The sequence below is a fragment of the Cricetulus griseus genome, chromosome 5 (assembly GCF_003668045.3).
Source record: "Cricetulus griseus strain 17A/GY chromosome 5, alternate assembly CriGri-PICRH-1.0, whole genome shotgun sequence".
In the NCBI taxonomy this organism is placed as follows: domain Eukaryota; kingdom Metazoa; phylum Chordata; class Mammalia; order Rodentia; family Cricetidae; genus Cricetulus; species Cricetulus griseus.
In genome coordinates this window covers 95,592,283-95,612,137 of record NC_048598.1, presented here as the reverse complement: position 1 = coordinate 95,612,137, position 19,855 = coordinate 95,592,283, and the positions used below count along the sequence as shown (strand labels likewise).

General features: G+C 37.9%; 1 protein-coding gene across 3 annotated transcripts; it reads right to left on the bottom strand.

Moving 5' to 3' along the window:
- Positions 1 to 1,773: 1,773 nt before the first annotated feature.
- Positions 1,774 to 19,555, bottom strand: LOC100764406 (vomeronasal type-2 receptor 116). 3 transcript variants are annotated; one of them, XM_027416964.1, is made up of 6 exons: positions 19,350 to 19,555; positions 10,230 to 10,509; positions 9,045 to 9,851; positions 7,591 to 7,815; positions 6,685 to 6,808; positions 1,774 to 2,678 (listed from the first exon to the last, which is right to left on the bottom strand). In XM_027416964.1, the coding sequence occupies exons 1-6, from the start codon at positions 19,553 to 19,555 to the stop codon at positions 1,774 to 1,776; spliced, it is 2,547 nt and encodes an 848-aa protein (XP_027272765.1). The 3 variants fall into 3 exon arrangements, with proteins under 3 accessions (XP_027272765.1, XP_027272767.1, XP_027272764.1); XM_027416966.1 differs by having other exon boundaries at positions 1,774 to 2,675; XM_027416963.1 differs by having other exon boundaries at positions 1,774 to 2,675; positions 6,685 to 6,819; positions 7,596 to 7,815.
- Between the last annotated feature and the right edge of the window lie 300 nt (positions 19,556 to 19,855).

The window sequence follows — 19,855 nt, the reverse complement described above, 5'->3', positions numbered from 1 at the left end:
GTCCAGACATCTACAAGGATGACCCCAACTGAGAATCTAAGCAACAGTGGAGAGGCTACCTTAAATGCCCTTCCCCTATAATGAGACTTATATGACATAGTATAGCCTTCATCCAGTAGCTGATAGAAACAGAGGCAGACACCCACAGCAAAACACTGAGTTGAACTCTTGAATCCAGTTGCAGAGAGGGAGGAGTGATGAGTAAATGGGTCAGAACCAGACTAGATAAACCCACAGGGAGAGCTGACCTGAACAAGGGGTTGTTCATGAACCCTAGACTGATATCTGGGAAACCAGCATAGGACTGTTCCAGAACCCCTGAACAAGGATGTCAGTTTGGAGGTCTGAGCAATCTATGAGGCATCTGATAGTGGTTCAGTATTTATCCCAGGTATACAAATGGACTTAGGGAGTCAGCTCCACATGGACGGATAAGCTCCCAGCCTAGACACACAATGAAAGGTCTAAGCCTTGCTCCAAATGATATGACAGACTTTGAAGATCCCCTATTGAAGACCTCACCCTCCCTGGGGAGCAGAAAGGGGTTGAGATGGGTTTGGGGGCCAAGGAAGCAGGGGAGAGAGAGGGAACAGGGATTGATATGTAAAAGAAGTTTGTTTCTAATAAAAATGAAAAAAATAAAAATAAAAGTACATTATAGAAAATTTATAATTTCATTCAAGTCCTAAATGGGATATTTTAATGTGAGAATTACCAGTACAGAGTCCGGTAAAGATATAAGGGTATTTATTGGGGAGATGCCTCACTTACAGAACCACATAGCCAGCTGTCAGGGCATGGAGTAAGTACAGCAAGCCAATGATGAAAAGGAAAAGGGGCTCCACATGCACACCTCTCAGTCTTAAACCTTCCATATATCACAACTTTGAGGTCGTGGTCAGGCACACTTGTAGCCAGTTCTTAGGAGGCATGGTTACAGTGTTTCCCTACAATATTTTGTGTGTTTCATCATCTAATCCTGAAATCCTGAGCCTTTTCTGGATGTTTTATCACCTGGGTCATCATTTCAGCCCCCACAATAAAATGTCTCTCTATAGCCAGCTCATTAAAATTCAAAAAGTTAAAAAAACATAATAGTATACACAATCCAGACTCTCTGTGCATTTTCCGTCTTTCCATGGCCCATTATAATTCTTTACCCTATTTGACCTTGAAGAACCTCAGTTTATTATCCTTAAATTATATTTATATCTGTCTCTTTGTCTATCTTATACAATCATTTTTCCAAGCCCTTATATGTTTATCATATATAATGTTACCCATTCAGAGAACTTTTTGTCTTAATTTGTTTTTATTGGGTATCTATAATCCTTTTTTGACAAGGAGAGTTATATAACATGCTAAGCAGGTGTGGCTACATCTAAAGTTGGGCTTTGACTGCTGCCCTCTCCCTGCTTGGCTTTCCAACATAGAGGAGGCATGTCTACCATAGCTCTGGGAGACTTGGTCACCACCCCAGTTCCAGGGACACAGCAGATCCATGTCAGCAATAAGCAACTTGCAGCACGTGAACACCAAGGAATATCAGAAGTTATACTGTAATGTCTCACTCAAATGACAACCAAAATGTCAAGTAAAGGAAAATGGCATTATCAGACTTGATAAACTTGATAGGAAAAAGTCTGAAAGACCTCAATCCTACTCAAGAACTACAGGCAAATGATTAAATCTGGGAATGGAAGAAGTGGTCATCCCTAGGGAAGGAAACCAATATTTCAAGTGTAATCTAAACTTTAAAAAACGATGAAGGTTTCAATAAAGCAATTTATCCTTGTACTTTTGGAGAGAATTTGAATATGGTCTTATCAAAATCACATAACACTTTGGGACAAAGATGCAACCTAAAAGCCCTGCACAGGAGGCCAAGATGGAGAAAACTTCCACAGCCACCATGACCTTCCCCTTTGTGCTGTGGTAGACAGGAAGGAAGGTGACCCAGACACAGCAGAACACCAGCATGCTGAAGGTCAGAAATTTGGCTTCATTGAATCTATCAGGAAGATTCCTGGCCAGGAATGCAACAGTGAAGCTCCCCAATGCCAAGGAACCCAAGTATCCCAGGACAAAATGGAATGCAATGACAGAGCCTTTGTTGCACACAATGATGATCTGCCCATGTTCAGACGTATCTGTGTCGATAAAGGGAGGTGATGTTACCAGCCAGATTCCACAGACAACAGATTGGAACAGGGTACAGATGGGAATGACAAAGTTAGGCACCCCTGATAACAGCATCCTTCTCATCCTTCTGCCTGGGGTAGTGAGCTTGAAGGCAAGGACAACAGTAATTGTCTTCGCCAAGACAGTAGACACAGCCACTGTGAAAAAGACTCCAAATGTGGTCTGCTGTAGGATGCAGGTGACTGTGTTGGGATGCCCAATGAAGAACAATGCACAGAGGAAACAGAATGTGATTGAGACCAGTAGGATGTAGCTGAGAGTGCGGTTATTGGCCTTCACAATGGGAGTGCCATTATACTTCACAAAAGCTCCAAGAACAAGAGCTGTTAGGGCAGAGAAGCACAGGGACATGAAGGCCAGAGTCATCCCCAGGGGGTCTTCATAAGCTAGAAAGGAGACATGTCTTTGCAGGCAGTGTGTGTGCTCTGCACTGGAATATTGGTCATCTGGACATCTCACGCACTGTTCCATATCTGCTGAAGGACATTAACAACAAAACCTCATAACGTTTCATCATTATACAATTAATCACTTAGTATCTATTTAATCAGAGAATGCCTCAATAATCATTTTGTTGTTCAGCGACAATGCTATTCATTTATTTGTGGAGCAGTGATGTCGGGCTGTTCTGTAGCAATCCATCCTGAGTGATGGAGGACACCACCTTCATGAGAGAGGGAGCTGAGAAGCAACTTAAACTTCTTTATCAACTTCCATATTCATGTAAGTTTTTATAAATAAGAAAGACACTTGGATTCATGGAGCTTATAAGGTGTAATAAATACAGATTACAATAATTAACATCTCAGAATGTATACTTATTATCTACAGATGTGTGGACTGTGTGCTGGTTAATGTGAGAGTAGCCCCCATATAGTCATAGATTGCAATGTTAGGTCACTAGGGATTGGCATAATTTGAATAGATTAAAAGATGTGTTCGTATTGGAGTAGGTGGGGCCTTGTTGGAGAAGTGTGTCACTGAGGATGGGCTTTGGTTTTTGAAATCTCAAGCCAACCTCAGCATCTTAATGTTCCTGCTGCCTTAGGATCTGAACCTAAGGTTTTCCAGAACCATGCCTGTCTCTGTGCTGACATGTTTCCTATATCATGATCAAAGACTAAGCCTCTCAAAGGTAAGCAAGCCCCAATTAAATGCTTTATTTTATAAGTATGTCCATGGTTATGGTGTTTCTTCACTGAAATACAATTCACACTAAGACAAAAATACCGGGGAATGGAATATTGCAGTGACAGGCCTGGCCATGCTGCTAGGTGCCAGAGTGTGGATTTGGAACTGTAGATTGGGAAAGCATTTGAAAGTTTTAAGTGAGGCAAAATTGACACTAGTATCAGGAGCATGGAAGACATTCCTGAGTGATAGTTTAGCTATGGGGACCCAGCTTGATTATTTTCAGAAGGGAAGTAACATAGTAAAAGGCTTAGGGACTGTTCCTTTAATATTGTGGCAAGGAATGTAGTTAATTTTTGTCTTGCACCAAGAAACCTGCCAGAAGCTTAACTCAAGTGTTTTAGATTAAGGGAATTGAGGAAATTTTAAGATAGTTTAGTGTTGACTTCCTCATGTGGTTATTAGAATTAACTCTTATAAAATATATAACAAAATGCTAGGTGAGCATGGAAAATACAAAACAATACAGTTTGGGAAGAAAAGGAATATCAGAAAGTGCAATGGAGCTAATTCCAGATCTTAAAGTCATAAATTTTTTTAAAAGCCTGATGGTAAATGAAATAAACAGAGTGTCAAGCTAGGGGCAAGAACCCACAGAGCTCAGTTTCCAAGTTGTGAAATGAACTAAATAAGCTTTCCATGAAGGAAATCATTTAATACATAAGTCTGGTGAATATCTGGGTGGCAGTGGTGCCTTTAATCTTAACACTAAGCAGGCAGAGGCAGGTGAATCTTTGTGAGTTCAACACCGGCGTGGCCTACAGAGAAAGTCCCAGCATAGGGTCCAAAGCTACACAGATAAAACCTCTCTCAAAAACAAAAAAAATAAATAGAAAATAAAAACCCGGTGAAAATGTATTTAAACAAAAGGTGCCAAGTTCCAACCCCAATAAGCTGAAGACATTGTCAGATTTAGCCACATGGTTCTGGCTTTGAGTAAAGGACAGAAGAAAGGGATTGTGGAATCACCCTCTCTGGCTAAGTAAAGTCACTTGGCAAGGAATTTGTCTGAAATATCCCTGCATGAAGGACAAAAGATGCCATTGCGTGACACTGTGAAGGTGAAGCCCAGATTTCATTGGCTATCCTAAGACGGTGGAGATGCCTATATCATGGGATACCTGCCAAATAACCTGCAGACTGGATGTTGCACCAGCCCAAGGGAAAGAAGTTTGTTACAGTCAACAAAACAGAAAGGAGTTGGAGATCTGAAGAAAGCTTTAACATTACACATGATGATACAGAACTTAGAGTTTGCTCTGCAGGATTTTGGTCTTTCTTGAGGTCAGTATTTCCTCATTTTCCTTCCTATTCTCCCTTGTGAAATGGTAGTTTATATATTGTGCCATTGTATATTGGAGTATGTAAACTGCTTTTTCAGTTTAATTTTATAGGGACTTAGACTTAAGAGATTGCCATGAGTCTCAGAAAACACTTTAAACTTTGAACATTTATACAGGGCTGAGATTGTGATTGAGTATGAGGACTTTTGAAATTTGATTAAATGCATTTTACATTATGATATGATTTAGGGCCCCAAGACTGTTATGTTTATTGTCATAACAGTCTTGTCAATAGTATGCATATTGTCTAGGGAGAGGCATGATTTAAAAGGAATAAGTGTTGTGCTCTTGTTGGACTCCACGTGATATTGTTATAAGAAGTTTCTTATTGAGGATGAACTAAATGGGTTCTCAAAAGCTCAAGCATCCCCGGTTTCTCTCTCTTCTGCTTGAGTATCCGGATATAGAACACTCACCCACTTCCCCAGAACAGCACCTTCCTGTGTGCTGCAGGGCTCATTGTTATTACAATGATGGGCTAAACCACTGGTAGTGTAACTGAGTCCCCATTAAATGCTTTCTTCAAAAACAATTGTAATGTTCCATGCTATCATGACATAGCATTAGAACAGTGACTAAGACAACATTTCTAGATCACAAATCCTGCTGATTCAGTGCTATGTATATTTTGCTTGTGCCTGTAGTCTGTATCTTCATACAGACTCAAGGATTTACAATTCTCTCAGGTATATACTGTCTGCATAAAGCAACATTTCGATTAAAGAAGCTGTACTTCACATACACCAAAATGCCCTTCAGTTTAAGTCCAGCACATCAACAGTTAATGTAAGTATTTTGAACAAACAAACAAACAAAAAGAACATTTGCGTTTTCTACAATGTTTTATTCCCATGATGTAGAGTATATCAACTTTTATCAATTAACTTGTACTTTTTCCTTGGCCCCACTCACCTGTTTATTAATAGCAAAAAGGAAATCCAAACTACTTATCACTTTTGAATATATAAGAACAAAAATATAGATTTTTAAGTATTATAATTAAAATTCATACATACATATAAGGCATTTGATTTATACTAACTTCCTAGTTCTTTTGGTATTGACTTGAGATGGTGGGGACATGTCAAAGTGTTTCAAGTGAGGCTAACACTGGTGCTGAAGGGAGAAATGAAGGGAAGTAATTGATTTTCAACTAAATAGTATTTAATAAAGTTTATTCTTATGTGTATATAGTATGAATAAATGTGTATCTACAATTTTTATGTGAGAGTGAATTTTGTATGTCAGTGTGAGCACACATGCATCTCTGCTTGTATCTGTAGCTCAGACCGCAATCATGAGGTGTTTTTCTTCACTTCCCCCTCTTTGTCGTAGTCTCTTTGTGTTCCCAACTACACCTTCCAACCTAGATGATATGCAAAATTTTACATATTCTAAATCCATCCCTTATTTTTGGAAGATGTGACTGCTGAAGAACACTACCCCATCTTTGGGTATATTCTTTGGATTTGCACTGTTCACAACTAGTGCTTTACTCTACAAGTTATTCCCCAAGATCTTAAACATATTTTATTAATCAACAACAAGAGTCTGAACCTCTGTCTTGGTCAGAGACAAGCTGTGTGCCAGAAAGACAAGATTATGGACTGACTGATCCTGCTTTAAATTTAACTTGGACAGTGTTAATGAAGATTAAACATATGGGTAGCAATATTACAAGCAAAAATTTCCTGTCAAATAAGCTATAAAACTAGTTCTGTGTTCATTAAACATTTTTTGCAAAATGTAAAATCTGAAACCATCATATATGTGTGATTTAAGGAAGAGAGTGTGTGTGCATTCCAGGGATCATAATATCCTTGATATCAGAGCAATCATTAAATTAAAATCACATATTTTATGTATTCACTTTACTTCCAGGTCTTTTCTACTTTTGAAAAGAGAAGATATTCTGTTTCAGCAATATCTCCTACACAAAAACTCATACCCGTCTCATTGGAAATCTCATTCTCTGGGCACCAGGCACAATCAAAGCAGCAGTCTGGTGCTTGTTCTTGATAAAATTTCCTGAATCCAGGGGTGCACGTCACACTGCATGTAGAAGTGGGAACCTGAGGTAAATAAAAAATGAGTTGGTAGGAAAGACAGGTTATACATATTCTTCTATTATCATGTACTATATATCAAAATTGGTTATCTGAACATTTTCTGTGCCTTCACTGAAAATGAATGCCATACAATATTTAGTACATTGTGTTAAATTATATATATAATGTTTTGGTAGTAGAGAACAGAAACTGTTTATTCCTAAATTGAAATGATCCCAGGAATAGTGAAGGGGTATGCATTACTCTTGAAGGGTTTAAATACCAATATCAAGGATATCGACTTTGTGGGAGGAAAGTAATGTGGAACAATAAAGAGTTACAGGATGGTTGTGAACAAAGCATGTTGTAGGAGACTCTCAAAAGTGTAAAACTTTTATGTTAATATGAAAGTTTGGATATAGAAAATGTTTCTGGAAACAAATACATGATATCCTTGGTTAGGGTATGAAGTTGTTCACAAAGAATTACAAAATTTCATGGTGTATACCTAGTTACTAAATTTTTAATAGTCTAAATATATTTGGTTGTGGTTTTCTTTGTATATATTTTCTGATATATGGTGAATTGGAATGAAACTTTAGTTGTCCATGGATGCCAGAGGCATTGGATCCCCATGACCTGGGCTTATGGGAAGTTGTGAGTCATCTAACACAAGTGCTCTGTGAACTGAGTTTGGGTCCTTCCCAAAAGGAGTGGTTGTTGTTAACCACCAAGCCATCACTACGATGCCACAAATTTTTATAACACAAGTGTATTGAAAAGAATGAAAATTATGGCATACACACCAGTATTGATCCCATGGACAACTCTAAGTCTTCAGAAATATGCAGTTGCTGGCTCTGTGGTAAATAGGAGGAATAACTTCCTATCTTCACCTTCAATCCAAAGCCTTGAGGGAAATTCCAAATGTTGTAAATGTCATAATTTGCACAGAGTTTTTTCCTCAGATTCATGTCTACCAGCTCTCCAACAGGGTTAGTAAATACCCTGTACTTCAGCAAAGAAGCCATCTAAGAGAGATGCAGCATTAAATGATTATACATGCCCACCCAGTAAGGCAAAGTGACATTGTGAATGACCCCTAATTTTCAATTTCTTCAAGAAAAGAAACTGTATTGAAGATAAGCTATATAGTACAATACAAGATTCCTCATGGGAAACTAAATTATATTATGATTCATATCCATTTTTCATATTGGAAATAGAATAAATGAATAAAAATAATGACTAACATGATGAAAGATGAACATTTATTACTTGCACATAAACTTTCAAAAATGGAAGATTTTACATAAGTGTGTGTATTCCCTGTGTGTGTGTGTGTGTGTGTGTGTGTGTGTGTGTATGTGTGCATGTGTATGTAAAAAAATTATTTTGAAAAAGGGAGAAGTCATGAAATTAAAAAAAACTGAGAGGATTGGAAGTTGTTGATAGGAAGAGGAGTGGATATCATATAAATACAGTAAGCATATATGAAATAAAATTAATATCAACATGCAGTCCTTGCTTTTTGTCAACATACATATTTGATATTTCATATAAATAATTGACAGTGATTATATATTTTATTCCTTGAGAAATAAATACTCCTCTAGTTCTCACTGAGGATTTTATGACACAAATTTATGGTATTATTTCTAATATTGAACTCATTTGGAAAATGTGGAAGCACATTTATTAAAAATAACTGATCTTCATACAAAATGTTTTAATCCATTGAATATTAATCTTATGAAGTCTATTTATCCACAAAAAAGATTAATGTTGTGGAGTTTTGAGGAGTAGAAATCTTTGTACTTAGAGAATAGTCTCTGCCAAATATATATGAAGGATGCAGGATCTCTTACTGGTTGGTGAAAAAACACTAATTGACCTGTAGCCAGACAGAGTACAGCAGGGCTTGCAGACAAGGAGAATTCTGGGGAGAGGTTGCAAAGAGTGGATGGAGAGAGATGACATAAAGCAACTGGGAATATAGGATGTGCTGGCAATGTCTGGTAAGATGAGGCAATGTAGAAATACATAGATTAATAGTTATATGTTAATAATTAAGAGAGAGCTAGCCACTAAGAAGCCTGAGCCATTGGCCAAATATTTGCACTTATGTAACTATTTGTGTATTTGGTGCAAAGTGGCTGTGGGACCAGGTGGGACAAGAAGCTCCATCTTCATAGGAATATTTGTGGGACTATTTAAAAACATCATGACTAAATCTTGATAAAAAAGCAAGATACTTTACCTGATGACAGTCACGGAATACTCCTGTGGGTTTGGCTATATTCTGAGACTCTAATTGTTGAAGAATGATTTCATGGTATGTGTGGGCCACAGCATACACAGCATTGTATAAATTGTAGCCTTCTTCACTCCAGACCATGTCAAATTTGTGTTGTGACAACCATTCCAATGTAGTGTTATATAGATAATGATTCATTGAGCTATAGTTGGTGTCAGAGACTGAACAATTAAAAAAATTCCACTTCATTTTCATCTGAGAAATATCTACTGGATATTTGGAAGTATTCAATGTTCTCATAAAATTCATAAATTTAGAAACCTTACCATGGTGATGCATATAAGTGATGGTCCCATGAAAAGGGTCAAGGCTAAAATCTTTGTTACTTGTGATGACATCCCATTGTGAGGTAGTGACCCAGATCCTCTGTACACCTAAATATGCCCATCTTCTGAAGCTGACTTCTAGGGTAGAGTTCATTTCACCATAAATGGCAACAACCTTTGCTGATGATGTCATGATTTGGTTGTCATATATTACAGCCCTTTTCGTGTATAACTGTATGCTATCTGGGATCATATTCACAAAAGCTAAACAGATTCCCTTTCTTTGCATCTCTTCTCTCAAGTCTGAGAGAAACTGGATTCCCTGGTCATCATCTGAGATGACAAGACCTATCCAGATCCATGCAAAATAAAGCATCAAAGAGACCATGGCACGGGGCAAACATGCATCCTTGTGTGCTACCTGGTAGACATAGGGAAACAGGACATTGTCACTCAGGATAGGATGAAATGGTCCAAAGAAAATCTGAAGGATGAAGAACAGAGGAAGCAATGTGAGGAATATGATTGGCAGGAGTTCATTCTTAGATATGAGTTTTGTTACTTACCTTCCAGAACTTCTACAAAGGACAGTAAGATTACACTATAAACAGTGTGTATTTGTCCTATAGGTTTTAGAATATATCTGACAAGTCTGAATGTGCAACAAAATTTTGGGATGTTTCCCCAATTAATCTATTCTTGTAATACAAAGAATTGTTGGTGATATGTGAATATGCTATTTATTACTCCTTTAAAATATGTAAGTCAGCACACACTAACACATGCTGCACATTAATTTTCTCTAGGAACTTGGGATTGGCATAGACATACTGTTACCTCTGCTTTTATCACACAGTCTCACCTGTGGATATGTGGTATAGGTTGTCAGTCTTACAGATGTAGTCCATGATGGTCCTGTAAGTGCTACATTGCATGGAGATTTTCTACAGTCATAATTAGGTGGTCTAAAGAAGCTGTATTTCGGTGAATATCGTAAATCGATTGTATCCAATGTTTGAAAACACATGCCAGAAATGATGGAAAAAATAATAGACATGTTGGGTAAAATAAAAGGGTTCCTGTTTATCTCATCAGTAGCAAAAAGCAATACCAGGAAATACTCATATTTTCTTGTTGGTATCCTAAAAAAAAAAAAAAGACACATGAGCATCATGGGTGATGTTACAAATGTGAAATTTCAAAGCAATTGAAGCAAACTTTTCCTATGTCCCCTCTAAATTTCTGTATTAATTCTATGATACAGACTATAAGGGCATGGAAGAAGATATATTTAAAGTTGAAAACATTTTCAGAAGTCATCTAAATAGATCCTTCTGTAAAGAGCTTTTATGATCCCTGAATGTTATCCTTGAACTAGAATATTGCTCTAGACATTTGGTATTCTATCTATTTGTTTTGGGATTGTCATTTTAGAGAAACATGAAAAACATTACTTGAATGAGATCTATGGTCCTTTATCCTTTAACGGTTTAAGGATAATTATGGATGAATTAACATTTAAGAGATTTAGTTAATTAGTTAAATGTTCCATTCATGTTTGCAAAGTATCTTGACCATATTGAATATATCAAAAATCCTGCTTCAACCATGGCCATGCTGGTAATAGGATATAAAGGAGATAAAGTGAATACAAATATAATAGGAAGAAGTCAAACTATTAATATTGCAAATGTTATTATGGTATACATGGTGAGCCCAAAAATTCTATCAAGGATCTCCTACAAATGAGAAACACCGTTAATGAAGAAGATGGCTATAATTTTAACTCAAAAAAGTCAGTATCCTGTAATGAAAACTCTTTCTGTCAGCCACATGAGTTTCCTACCACCACGTTAGGGCCCCCAAATAACACAAAGAGTTTTATATTAACTACAATACTGCTGGCCAATGACTAGGATTTCTAATTTGATAGCTAACTCTTAATTATCAACCATAACTACTAATCTACATATTTTATAAAGACTTATCTGATGGAGGATGCCTGTGTCATGTGTCTTCTCTTGTTGGGTTCACATGGCGACTCCTGTTTTTACTACATTTCCCAGAATCCTCCTTGACTCCTTGCCCCACCTATCTTGCTTTCCTATTGGCCAACAGTGCTTTTTTATCAAACAATAGGACAAATATGTACACATAAGTATTTCCCCATCAGTAGCCCTCTCATTATGAATAATTTTTAGGCTGAGAAAATAATCAGGAAAACAACCCCCTTAACAATAGCCAAAAAATTAAAAAATATCTTGCTATAACTATCCAAGCAAGTAAAAGTCCTATATGACAAAATCATCAAATCTTCAAAGAAAAAAAACTGAAGGATATATCAGATTATGGAAAGAACTCCCATGCTCAGGGATTGATAGAATAAGCATAGTAAAAGTATCAATCTTACTAAGAGCCATCTACAGATACAATGTAATCCCCATCAGATTCCAACATGATTCTTTACAGTCCTTGGAAAAACAACATCTAAGATTATATGGAAAATCCAAAAATTACCATAGCAAAAATCAACCAGGATAGCAAATCTATTCAGTACAATGAAATAATATCCAGTGGTATCACCAGCTCTGATTTCAAGCTCCACTACAAAGTTACAGTAGTGAAAAAAGACACAGTATATTCAGAGCATTGCTATAACAACAGAGAGGTTAAACAACGGGATCAAATTGAAAATCCAGACAAAAATCCAGAAACTTTTACACAACAGATTTTTGACAAAGAAACCAAAATTATACACAGGAAAAAAGAAAGCATCTCTACAAATTGGTGCTGACATTACTGTATACTATCATGACCATGCAGAAGAATGAAAATAGCTCCTTGTCTATCACCCTGCACAAAAATTAAATTCACATGGATCAAAGACCTCAACATAAAACCAATTGCATTGAATATGATACAAAAGAAAGGTGGAAAGAACCTTCAGCACATTGGCACATGTGACAACTCCTCAACAGAATACCAATAGCACAAGCTCTAAGACTGACAATTAATAAATCAGATCTTATGAAACTAAAAAGCTTCTCTAAGGCAAAGGAAACCATCAGTATGACAAAATAGAGGACTGTAAAATAGGAAATGGTCTTCAACAACCCCATATCAGAAAAATAATACAATAATAATTGCCAAATATACCAAGGTCTGATTTCCAAAATATATAAAAAAAAAAACTACACACCATGAAAACAAATACTGTAATTTTAAAATAGGGTACAGTTCGATACCCAAAATTTTCAAAAGAAAAATTTCAAATTGTTGTGAATCTCTTAAAGAAATATTCAATATCCTTAAGACAGTAGAAAAATGTAAATCAAAACTTCACAGAGATTCCATTTTATACCTATCACAATGTCTAAGATAAGTAACACCCCTGACAGTTCATCCTCGTGAGGATGCAGAATAATAGGAACATTCATCCATTTTTGATGGAGGTATACATTTATACAGCCACTGTGGAAATTAGTGAACATAGGCATCATTCTAACTCAATATCCAGCTATGCCACTCTTGGACATTTACCTAAAGGATGCTTCATCCTATCACCAGGACACTTGCTCAACCATGATCATTGTTGCTCAATTATTTGCTTAAAAAATGTTAACAACCTACAAGTTCCTCAATGGAAAAATTGAAGAAGAAATGTATGGTATATTTATACAGTGAAATATTATGCAGCTGTCAAAAATGACTTTATGAAATATGCAGGCCAGTGGATGGAACAATTAAAACAATAACCCAGATTAAGATAACACAGACCCAGAAAGATGAATGTTGTCTGTACTCACTGATATGTGGATATTATCTGCTAAGTAAATAATAACACTGCTACAATCTGCAGACCCAGAAAGCTAGATAAAAGGGATTCATGGGAACATTTGGATCTCATTGGGAAGAGGAAATAGAATGAAAATGTTATGGGTGGACTGAGCATGGGAGGATGAGAACTGGAGGCTAATATGGGGAAATGTAGGTGAGATTGGCTTGAGTAGGAAATAGAGGGAGGGACATCTAGAATTTAGGGTCATTTAAAGAGTGACAAGGAAATCTAGTGCAGTGAAAATCTCCTAAAATATGTGAAATTATCAGAATGAAGTCTCCTAATCAAGAGGGAGATAGAATCACAACTGGCCACTCCAGTCACCACATAACTCTTCCAGGACCAGAAAAACTGGGATACATCCAATTTTGTTGTTAGTCAAAGAGGTCCCATGGAAATCCCAAACAACACAGGCTATTAGCAAGACAATAGTATGCCCCTGCAAACAAACAGCAAAAGTCTCATTACTAAAGATAACACCGGCACAATAAATGGAATATGGAGAGGTCAAATTGCTGCCTCCATGGAAGGTTCACACCTATATTCTAGAGACTTTGGCATGGGAAGGTATTCTGAAATTTACCAAAGAGAAACTTAAACACCAACACAGCCACACATTTGGTCTACAATCTGCACCACCTGCAATATATGTTATGGCAATGTTGGCACAAAACTTGTGGGAGTAATCAACCAATGTCTGGTTTGTCTTAAGGACCATTCCATGAGATGGAACCCATATCAAACCACATTGGAGGACCAAATAAGAGATATGCAAGAGACCTAGGGTAAACCAAATACTACTGGTCTAAAAAATGTAACAATAAAATGCATCCTAATGATATTCTTACATATTCATCGATTGGTGCCTTCTTCAACTATCATCAGATCCTTTACCATACCTGGGAATATACACAGAGACCTCCAGCCAGATATTAAGCAATGAGAGAGACAGAGACAGAGAGCTTGGAACACTCAACTCAAATTGGATGTCTCTATCAAACCCCTTCCCTCAGACTTTGGGAACCTCCATGGAAGTAATGTGAAAAGAATACAAATGTCAAAGGGAATTGAGAACATGAGGGCAACATTGCCCTCAAAATCAATTGAGCAAAGCTCATATGAACTTAAAAAAGTTTGAAGCAGCAAGAACAGAGCTAACACAAGTCTGCACCAGGTCCTTTGCAAATATATTTAGGAGCTTTCAGTGCATGAGAATACTGAGTGTGTGAATGAGTGGGTCTCTGTTTCTTGTGCCTGTGTCTTATCAGACCACCATGCTTTAAAATTAGAATTCAACAACAACACAAACTACAGAAAACCTACAAACTCATGGAAATTAAGTAACACCCAATTGCAAAATTTATGGGTCCAGGAAGAAATGAAAAATAAATTAAAGATTTCCTAGATTTCAATGAGAATTCAGACACAGAAATGTCCAAACCTATGGGATACTTTGAAAGCAGTGCTAAGAGGAAAGTTCATAGCGCTAAATGCCCACATGAAGAAACAGGAGAATAATCACATTAGAGAATTAACAGCACAACTGAAAGCTTTAGAAAACAAAGAAGCCAGTACACCCCAGAGGAGGAGATGCCAGGAAATTTAAATTGAGGGCTGAAATCAATAAAATGGAAACTAGGAGAACAATACAAAGAATCAATATAACAAAAAGTTGGTTCTTCGAGAAAATCAACAAGATAGACAAACCTTTATCCAAACTTACCAGACAGCAGACAGTGAACATGCAAATTAATAAAATCAGGAATGAAAAGGGGGACATAACAACAGACACAGAGGAAATCCATAGAATCATCAGGTCATACTTTGAAAACCTATATTCCTCAAAATTTGAAAATCTAAAGGAAATGGGAAATTTTCTGGACAGATTTCACTTACCAAAATTAAGTCAAGAACAGATAAGCAACTTAAATAGACCTATAAACTCTAATGAAATTGAAGCAGTCATCAGAAGTCTCCCAACCAAAAAAAGCCCATGGCCAGATGGCTTCAGTGCAAAATTCTACCAGAAATTCAAAGTACAGGTAATACCAATTCTCCTCAAAGTATTCCACACAATAGAAGCAAAAGGGTCATTACCAAACTCTTTATATGAGGCTTCAATAACCTTGATACCCAACCCACACAAAGACACAATTAAGAAAGAGAACTACAGACCAATATCCCTCATGAACATTGATGCAAAAATTCTCAATAAAATACTGGCAAATTGAATCCAAGAACACATCAGAGAAATCATCCACTTGATCAAGTAGGCTTCATCCCAGGGATGCAACGATTGTTCAACATACAAAAATCCATCAATCCACCACATAAACAGACTGGGGGAAAAACACATGATCATCTCACTAGATGCTGAAAAAGCCTTTGACAAAATCCAACACCCCTTCATCATAAGGTCCTGGAGAAATCAGGGATAACAGGAACATACCTCAACATAATAAAAGCAATATACAGCAAGCCGACAGCCAACATCAAATTACATGGAGAGAAACTCAATGCAATTCCTCTAAAATCAGGAACAAGACAAGGCTGTCCACTCTCTCCATACCTCTTCAATATTGTCCTTGAACTTCTAGCTAGAGCAATAAGACAACAAAAGGAGAACAAGGGAATACAAATCAGAAAGGAAGAAGTCAAACTCTCACTATTTGCAGATGATATAAAAGTCTACATAAGTGACCCAAAAAACTCTACCAGGGAAATCCTACAGCTGATAAACACCTTCAGCAAAGTGGCAGGATACAAGATTAACTCAAAAAAATCTGTAGCCCTACTATATATGGATGACACATTGGTGGAGAAAGAAATCAGAGAAACATCACCCTTTACAATTGCCACAAACAACATAAAATACCTTGGAGTAGCACTAACCAAAAAAGTGAAAGACCTGTACCATAAGAAATTTGACTTTCTAAAGAAAGAAATTAAATAAGACACCCGAAAATGGAAAGATCTCCCCTGCTCTTGGATAGGCAGGATCAACATAGTAAAAATGGCAATCGTGCCAAAAGCAATCTACAGATTCAATGCAATCCCCATCAAAATCCCAACACAATTCTTCACTGACCTTGAAAGAACAATTCTCGACTTTATATGCAAAAACAAAAGACCCAGGGTAGCCAAAACAACCCTGTACAATAGAGGAACTTCTGGAGGCATCACCATCCCTGACTTCAAGCTCTATTACAGAGCTATAGTCCTGAAAACAGCTTGGTATTGGCACAAAAATAGACAGGTAGACCAATGGAATAAAGTTGAAAATCCTGATATTAACCCACACGCTTATGAACACCTGAATTTTGACAAACAATCCAAATATATGCACTGTAACAAAGAGAACTGCTTCCTGTTCTGTACTTTCGGTTTAACATTTACTTAGAGCGAATAATATCTATGATACACATGTTCTATACTCAAACCAAAAATGAAGTTCCTGTATTGCTTGTATAAGTTACTGTGATGAAGTAAATATTTGTACAGCAGCAAAAAAGTAAATAGCAGAAAGACACATAAGAAAGCGTTCAAAATACTTAGCCATCATGAAATTGCAAATCAAAACAACTCTGAGATACTATCTTATACCTGTCAGAATTGCTAAAATCAATATGACCAATGACAGTTTATGCTGGAGAGGATGTGGAGAAAGGGGAACACTCCTCCACTGCTGGTGGGAGTGCCAACTCATTCAGCCACTTTGGAAATCAGTGTGGGGACTCCTCAAGAAAATGGGAATCAGTCTACCACAAGATCCAGCAATTCCACTCTTAGGCATATACCCAAAAGAAGCATATTCATACAACAAGGACATCTGTTCAACTATGTTTATAGCAGCATTATTTGTAATGGCCAGAACCTGGAAACAACCTAGATAGCCCTCAACTGAACAATGGATATAGAAAATGTGGTACAGTTACACAAAATGGAGTACTACTTAGTGGGAAAAAATAACAATGGAATCTTGAAATTTGCAGGCAAACGGATAGAACTAGAAGAAACTATTCTGAGCGAGGTAACCCAATCACAAAAAGACAATCATGGTATGTACTCACTCATATGTGGATTTTAGACATAGAGTAAAGGACTAGCAGCCTACAAACCACACTGCCAGAGAAGCTGGTAAACAAGGAGGACACTAATAGAGACATACATGATCCCCTGGAGAAGGGAAAAGGGACAAGACCTCCTGAGGAAATTGGGAGCATGGTGGGGAGAGGGTACTAGGAGAATGAGGAGAGAAGAGGAGGGGTGAGGAGGACATGTTGGGACAGGGAGACTGAATTGGAGGAAGAACAGAATAGAACAAGATAAGAGACACTATAATAGAAGGATACATTATAGGTTTAAAGAGAGATCAGGCACTAGGAAAATGACTGGAGAGCTACAAAGATGACACCAGCAAACAATCTAAGCAACAAAGGAAAGTCTACCTTAAATGCCCTCCCCTGACAATGAGATTGCTGACTAACTTATATGCCATCCTATAGTCTCATCCAGCAGCTGGTGGAAGTAGAAGCAGACACCCACAGCTAAATCTTGAACTGAACTGAAATCCAGTTGCAGAGAAGGAGGACTGATGAGCAAAGGGCTCAAGACCAGGCTGGTGAAACCCACAGAAACAGCTGACCTGAACAAGGCAGAGCTCTTGGTTCCCAGACTGATATCTGGGAAACCAGCATGGGACAGATCCAGACCCCCTGAATGTGTGTGTCAGTGAGGAGACCTCGAAAATCAATGAGGCCCCTTGTCGTGGCTCAGTACTTATCCCTAGCATAAGGATGGACTTTTGGATCCCATCCCACATGGAGGTATACGCCCTGAGCCTAGACACAAGGGCTGGGCCTAGGCCCTATCCCAAAGGATATGAGAGACTCTAAATACCCCCTACAGAAGAGCTCACTCTCCTTGGGGAGCAGAAAGGTTATGGTGTTAGTTTGGGGGTGGACAATGGAGGAGGGGAGGAAGAGGGATCTGGGAAAGACATGTAAAATATTCTTTCTAATTAAAATAAAAATATTTAAAAATAAAAAGAAAAGATATATCATAATAGAGAGAGCCATTTTAGGTTCAAAGAGAAATCAGGCAGTAGGAAAATATCCAGAGATCTACAGGGATAACACCAACTAACAATCTAAGCAACAGCTGAGAGACTACCTTAAAAGCCCTCCTGTGATAATGAGATTGATGACTAACTTATATGCCTTCATCCTGAATCTGATGGAAGTAGAAATAGCAACAGCTAAACACTGAACTGAACTGTAATCCAGTTACAGAGTGGGAGGAGTGATGAGCAAAGGGGTCGAGACCAGGCTGGTGAATCCCACAGTCACAGATCACCTGAACAAACGGGAGCTTCTGAGCCCCAGACTGATAGCTTAGAAACTTGCATTGCACTGATCCAGACCCCATGAACGTGGGTATAATTAAGGAGGCCTCAGATATCTATGGGGCCTCTTGTAGTAGATCAGTACTTATCCCTAGCATAGGAATGGACTTTGGGAGCCCCTTCCACATAGAGGGATATTCCCTCAACCTAAACCTATGAGGGAGAGCCTAGGCCCTATCCCAAAGGATATGACTGACTCTGAAGATCCCCCATGGAAAGCCTCACCCTTCTTGGGAAGCTGAAAGAATATGGCATAGGTAGGGTGTTAGTGGGGGACAGGGGAGGAGGGGGAGGGAGAGGGAACTGGGATTGACATGTAAACCAACCATGTTTCTAATTTAAACAAAAAAAATTGAAAGAAAAAAGAAGAGAAAACCACACTACAATGAAATGCCTCAGAAAATAACAAAATAATGATCAATAAAAGGAACAAATTTTCTTTAGTTTCCAATGTTACAGAGGTAAATATAGAACAGAAACACTTAAAGTTTTTCTACCTAGCCACAGACTTTTTTGGTTTTTTTTTCGAGACAGGGTTTCTCTGTGCAGCTTTCTCTGTGCAGGTTTGGAACTTATCCTGGCACCTGTTCTGGAGACCAGGCTGGCCTCGAACTCATAGAGATCTGCCTGCCTCTGTCTCCAAAGTGCTGGGATTAAATGCATGTGCCACAAACGCCCAGCAAGCCACAGACTTCTACTTCATGGCATTTACACAGGAAACATAGAAGCTAAAGACGTACCTGAAGTGAATTAGAGTATTGTAGAAATCTTCCTCTATAGGATATGGATTAATGAAAAGAATAAAACCACAGTCAGTCCGCAACTCTCCCTCATCCTCCTCACTCTGCTTCATTCTCCAAAAGCAGGTGGTTTCTCTCAAGCTGCACAAGAAGAGAGAAAACTTCAGGAGGAGGAAGCAAATGATGAAAACACACAGCTTCTTCATATCTTCAAAGATATAAGATTGAGCAGAGGTGAATCCCATTTATATGCAACAAACAACACATATGCATTTAAGTCTCTGTGCCTGTTTTACTGCTGTTGGTGACTGGGGAGTATATGTATATTTCCCTTTGGCCGATCTTTACTATGCGTCCTGGATAAAAGTGGAAAACACTGGCCTAAGGATCTGTCTCTGAGGACCACAACCCTTTCATCAACACTTGTAGGAAAACATGTTGTGAGGATCATGGTCTCCAGCTTGGGAGCCATGATTTCATTCATGTCCATGGTGTAAATGCCCAGG